Below are 6,404 nucleotides of genomic sequence, written 5' to 3' on the forward strand. Positions count from 1 at the left end.
GGGGGGGGGGGGGGGGCGGGAGCGGCGCCGAGGGTTGCGATCCCGTTGCTGGTCCCCGGTCCAGTACGGGGGCAACACTGAGGGTTGCGATCCGTTGCCGGACACGGAAAAAGACAAAAAAAAAAAAAAAAGAAATTATGATGGTAGTGATTTTGTAGTATTTGCAGTTTTAAATAGAATTATCAGGGAAGCTTCACTGAGAAGGTAAAAATTTCAATGAGCATTCAAAGCAAGTCAGGAAGCAAGGCTTTCAGATATTTTGGAGCAGTGGGCCAGATAGAGGCAATAGCAGTTGAGAAGGCCCAGAGGAAGGACTATACTTAGCATATTCTTTGAATAGCCATGAGTCTAGCATGGCTGGTGTAGATCAAAAATAGTGTAAGATTGGGTACTTGTGGGTATTGTAAAGATACTGGTTTTTACTCTGAATAAAGTAGAAAGCCATTGGAAATTTTTAAGCAGTGTAGTAACATGATCTAGTTTTCATTTTAATATCACTTTGGCTGCAGTGTTGAGATTGGACTGTGGGTTGGAAGCAGGGAGATTGTTAGGTGTTAATTTCAGTAATCCAGATAGTTGTTGATGGTGTTTTGCAGCAGGGTAGTAGCACTGGAGGTGGTGAGAGATGGTCAGACCCTGGGTGTATTTTGATGAAGAGCCAACAGGATTGCCTGACAGATTGAATGTAGGGTATGAGAGAAAGAAAAGAGCTGAAGATCACTGCAAGGTTTGTTTTGGCTTGAGCAACCGAAAGGGTGGTTGCCACTCAGCCCTATGGGGATGGTTGTGGAGAAACAGGTTTTTTGAGGGCAGATTAGGAATTAGGTTTTGGACGTGGTCAAATTTGTTATTTGATAGATAGCTATTTCTCGAGTTTAGGAAAGAAGTCTAGGTGCGAGGTATAAATTTAGAAGTCCATCAGCATGTCAACTATTTAAAGCCATAGTGTGAATGAATTCACCAAAGGAATGTATGTACCTAGCGAAGGAAAGAAGTTGGAGGGCTGAGTCCTGGGGGCAGTTCTAGAATAAGGGTTCAGAGAAAAGGAACCAGCAAAAGAGACTAAGAAAAGGCAACCACTGAAGAGGAAGAAACTTAGGAGATTATGATGTCCTGGAAACCAAGAGAAGAACATGTTTTCAGGAGGAGGGAATGATCAGATGTGCTAAATGTTATTCATAGTTTCTCTTCTTAGTAGGAAATAAGGTCACATTTTTCAAAGTGTGAGGGAGTGAGGTTAAGATAAGAGATACAACTGAATGAAAACCTTCTGGACATGAAATGCAGGACAGACCTGGGCTCCAGTCCCAGCTTGATAGCTTATCTAGGTAAGGTAACCTCTCAGCGTTGGTGTGTACATTTCAGCAAACATACTGTGCATTGAAGGAGGCCTAGGAAATATTTTAAACAGCCATCCTAAGAAATAGAAGAGTGACCTAAATAGCAATGAGGGAAGAAAACTCAGAAGAGTCAGCTCAGATTTGCGGGGTAATTGTAATGGTGCTAGTCAGTATGTTTGTGTGATTTTTTTTCTTTAGATGTGGAATATGGTAGAGATTAACTTGTCTTAATACTGTGAATTGGAGGGGCATAAGGAAAGAGGGAATGTAGTGAAGGACAATACAGACAAGCAACACACTCTACAGTTCAAGAAAGACTAGGGTCCAAAGTGATCGTATTGTCATTGAAGTCAAAGGAGTTCACGCAGCCCTCAGTACAAGTAATAGTGGAACAGGTGCGTCAAGAACGAAGCATCACATACAGTAGTTGAGAAAGGTGATAGAGTGTTCATAGATGACAGAGAACGATTGCACTTTCATTTTCTTCATCAAGGTGAAAAATCTCCAAAAAAGCGAATAAAAATCAAGGAACAGTGAGAGGATGGTGTGACAATTAGAGAGTGAGAGAAGTCTTAGAAATCGGCACCAGGGCCAATGCTAGAGTTTTCAAAAGTGGAAGTTAGAACCCAAAATTTAGAACTTGCTCAAGTGTAAGTAACATCTCAAAAAACAAAGTATAGGTTGCTGGCATATGGCTTGTTGAGACAGCAAAATTGTAGATAATGGTCACTGGTGGTCATTGTTTCATTAAAAATCCGTGTGCCAGGGTGGCACTTCTCTACCCTCTTCCTCCTGTCCCATTGTCCTCCTCTAGGTCTCATCTGTTGCTCTGGATGTGTCTTGATTCCAACTATCTTCTGCTAGAGTCGGTCACTATGGACTTGTGATCAAGATGGAGAAAATGTGAACAGAGTGAAAATGCCTAGTTAAGTAGATACTGAGCTGTTGAAGACAGGAGGCGATCCTGCCAAGTGCAAGTGAGCCTCAGTGCTGAGCTTAGACACGGGGTCAGCACTGACTTGTCCACCTATAGCTGGAGCAGCTGGACTTCTGTGAACCTACGTTTCCTCATTAAAATGGGAATAATGAAACCTAACTTGCCGAGCTGGGATAGGGATTAAAGGAGGTGACACCTTGATGTCCTTGATAATGGATAGAGATGTGACGTCTCCTACTCCTCACCACCCTCAAAAAACTTAAATACCGCAAAACAGCGAGGGCGCCAAATGAAGGGGGAATGTTGGACCATGTGTAGTAGAGGGCGAGTGATAGATTGGAGAGAATTGGGAAAACAAACATGAAGGGGTGCTGTTCTTCTACCTTTTGTCCACAAGAAATAAAATCCTATTCCTCCTAAAGCTGCTTTCTGTGCGAGAAATTAGATGTTAAAATTCGTTATTTAGTATTTAGCATGGTTGAATATATGTGAATCTATTTCAAATGCTTTTTCATGAAAAAATTATATATCCAAGCATTTCTAGAACTGTTCTTTTATAATTGTGATAAACGAATGGATTTTTTTTTTTAAAGCATCACATTGTTTTAGCCACAAGTTTTATCACTGCTATTTTTAACTTTTTGTTTTGACATGTTGCTTTTAGCTGTAATTAAAAATTATTGGCATCTGTGTTTACTTTTTAGCTTGTGCATACCTTATCTTCGTAGCAGAAACTAATTAGTGTGTGAAATACAGTACCATTAAATATGCATTAATGGGAAAAATTCTAATCTGATCAGATGTAAAATATGGTAGAAAGTAAATTTTAATATATGAAAGATATGTACATGGCATTAATTCCAGTTCCATTCTTATAACAAAGAAATACTGTTTTAGCTTTTGTCTCCATGCATCTTTACTTGGCTCTTTTGATGTGGTTAGACAGATTACAGAATTTAGAAAAGAAAGTCTTCTCTCCTGAAACTTACTAAAGAATTTAGAAAAAAACTATTATATATAATGGGCCTGTTTTAACAAAATAAAATGAAATACCCCACAGAATATTTTCTAAAGCTCCAGAATACCTTTTCTGGCTACAAATGGATTTATACTTTCTTTAGTCTTTTTTCCTTATTAACTGACTGAAATCACTTACCATCCTACACCATAACAGGTAAATGTTGTCTCTTCTGTGAATCCTTCTGACTGCCTACCAAGAGATATTTCTTTCGATTCACCCTCATGTTGGAGATGTAATTTTTAGATTATTACTGTTAATTTTATATCTCAAAAATATTTTAAAACTGTCCCTTTTTTCCTGTTTCTCTTGGAGTTGCCACCATAATAGTTCAGGCCATCCTCGTTGCTCTCGTGGAGTGCTGTAATAGTCCTCTAATTGATCTCTCCTGTTTTTGCTGTCTTTCTCTGAAGAAAATTAAGTAAACTTTTAAAAACATAAATCAAATTTTGTCACTCCCCTCCCCCACCCCCTCCAGCCCCCACACAATTGCGTTACCCGGTTTACACATTTTCCAACAGCAGTGGTTTCCTCCACTCTCCCAGTTGCAGTAGCGGATAACTCCTATGTTTTCCTTAGTAGCACTTATGAGAGTTGGTGACTTTAATTATTAATTACTTGGTAGTAATTTTATATTTACTTCTCTGCTCCTCTAGCCTATGAACTTCACGAGTGGAGGGATCTTATCTGTTTTATTAAACCATTTTATACCTGCACAGCCCGTAGCATTTATTAAGTGCTCATCAGCTATTTTGGTTTTTCAATGAATGGATTTGGTTTTGTGTATCACAGAATAGCCACTTGTATAACGCTGAGTTGTGTGTTTCATACTCATTATATGATGCTCATGAACTGCAGTATCTCCTTTTCTGCATTTTTCCCATCAACACTGATTTTTCCATTAACATCTGACTAACTAGAATGAACACTGCATGAGAACAGAGATTTTTGTCTGTTTTGTTCAATGCCCTATCTCCAGTGTACAGACAATACCCAGAACATATTTACTGCCTATTTGTTGAAGGAATGAGTGGATGAATGAATGATTGAATAAATGGACTCCCACATACCTGACATCTTGGAATTCATTGCTGTGATAAACAGTTCAGTTCAACATTTATTAAGTATCTGCTGTATGCTCACCATTATGGCAGGCACTGTAGGTATAGAAATCAATAAGTTCTGGTGTCATTTCTGGTTCTGGTTTATTTTGCATTAAAATGTTTGCCATTCTAATTAATTTAAGAATTATAGTATGATATGACAGTGGCTTTCAATTTGAGCACTTAAGCAAGCCTGGCTCCTATAAACAGATAAGGCTGGGTGGTTTCATGCTTATGATTTGCTTCATTGGTTTTAAATACTGTAATGTTAATTACACTTCACTTTCTGTTCAGACATATACTTGGTCTCACTCTCCTGGAATGGCTTTGAGATCCTCTGTTCTTTGATCAATCTATTTCTCATTTAAGGTTGAAGTAAGGGCTGCTTATATAAAAATAATAACTATAATACAGTGTCCTGATGTTTTACTCTTTATGTCTTGCTTACTATTAATCTAGTTTTGACATGTTAGGAAATTGATCCAGCAAAGGATTTGTTTTAGAATTTTGCCAGAGCAAAGAACAGAGGTGCTGTGTTGGTTTCAGCAGTTATCTTCCTTTCCTTTCTTCTTTAAGATGGTGTCACTTTTGAAATATGAATTTTTTTTAGTTCTCCATATGTTGAAGAAAATCTCTCCTAGTTTACTTTCGATATGTAGATGAAATTTACGTACAGTTGGGAAATACATTCTTAGTATATTTTTGGTTTAAAATACCATCCGCATTTTAAAACTGTCACCTGGGTTTTTTTTTTTTAAAGAAGCACATTAAAAAGCCTCAAGCAAAAAGACATACTTTTATAACCCCACAGAATATTTTCTAAAGCTCCAGAATACCTTTTCTGGCTACAAATGGATTTATACTTTCTTTAGTCTTTTTTCCTTATTAACTGACTGAAATCACTTACCATCCTACACCATAACAGGTAAATGTTGTCTCTTCTGTGAATCCTTCTGACTGCCTACCAAGAGATATTTCTTTCGATTCACCCTCATGTTGGAGATGTAATTTTTAGATTATTACTGTTAATTTTATATCTCAAAAATATTTTAAAACTGTCCCTTTTTTCCTGTTTCTCTTGGAGTTGCCACCATAATAGTTCAGGCCATCCTCGTTGCTCTCGTGGAGTGCTGTAATAGTCCTCTAATTGATCTCTCCTGTTTTTGCTGTCTTTCTCTGAAGAAAATTAAGTAAACTTTTAAGTTTTTTTTCCTTTTTGGTGGAGAAGCTAAGCCGTAAGGAAGCATGCCACTGTGTTAAATCCTTTTCTATCTCGGGGTTTACCCTCTTATTTTAGAGAAATAGTGAAATTTTTATATTATCAGTCCTTAGAACATACATTAAAGGATTTGCCTTTGTCTTTTGTAGGATGAAGTGGCGCACACTCTAACTGAAAGCAGAGTATTAAAGAACACTAGACATCCCTTTTTAACAGTAAGTGACTGAAGGACAGATGTTATAATCGTAACATTCTAAATTTAAAGAAATTTTGTTATAGAAACTAAACTATGAAAAATAACATTTTAAATAACATTCATTTAGGTATACCATTTTCTTTTTGGAAAAACTAGAAGTCAAATTTCTTTGAAATTATTGGAATGTATGGGTTAAGTTTACAGCATGTATGCATTTATAATCCCTCTCATTATTCACCCTTTTTTTTTCGAGAGTATCTCTCTTTTTTTTTGCTCCCATGAAACATTAAACTGATTTTTTAGTTCTGGTCTTAGATTCCTTGTAATAGAGGGATAATTTGCAAAGTTTCTATATGTGTCCCGATTTCAGTGAAATATATTAAGATTAAAAATAACAGCTAGACTTCAAAAGTAGAACCTTTTAAAACTTTTGGATTATCTAGAGTAGACATTTTCTTTTTTTTTTTTTTGTCTTTTTTCCGTGTCCGGCAACGGATCGCAACCCTCAGTGTTGCCCCCGTACCGGACCGGGGACCGGCAACGGGATCACAAGCCTCGGTGTTGCTCCCGCGCCTCGCTCAGCCAGTGAGC

At 37.5% G+C, this 6,404-nt stretch overlaps 1 protein-coding gene across 1 annotated transcript in view; it reads left to right on the forward strand.

Moving 5' to 3' along the window:
• The window catches only part of AKT3 (v-akt murine thymoma viral oncogene homolog 3), a gene marked incomplete at its 3' end in the record, with an annotated part of 202,716 nt that overhangs the window by 194,631 nt on the left and 1,681 nt on the right, over positions 1 to 6,404 (forward strand). Inside the window, exon 7 of the mRNA XM_008572488.1 lies at positions 5,767 to 5,832. Within this exon, the coding sequence (XP_008570710.1) occupies positions 5,767 to 5,832 (66 nt within the window). The remainder of the gene's footprint in view (positions 1 to 5,766; positions 5,833 to 6,404) is intronic.

This window comes from Galeopterus variegatus, unplaced genomic scaffold (assembly GCF_000696425.1).
Source record: "Galeopterus variegatus unplaced genomic scaffold, G_variegatus-3.0.2 Scaffold792, whole genome shotgun sequence".
In the NCBI taxonomy this organism is placed as follows: Eukaryota; Metazoa; Chordata; class Mammalia; order Dermoptera; family Cynocephalidae; genus Galeopterus; species Galeopterus variegatus.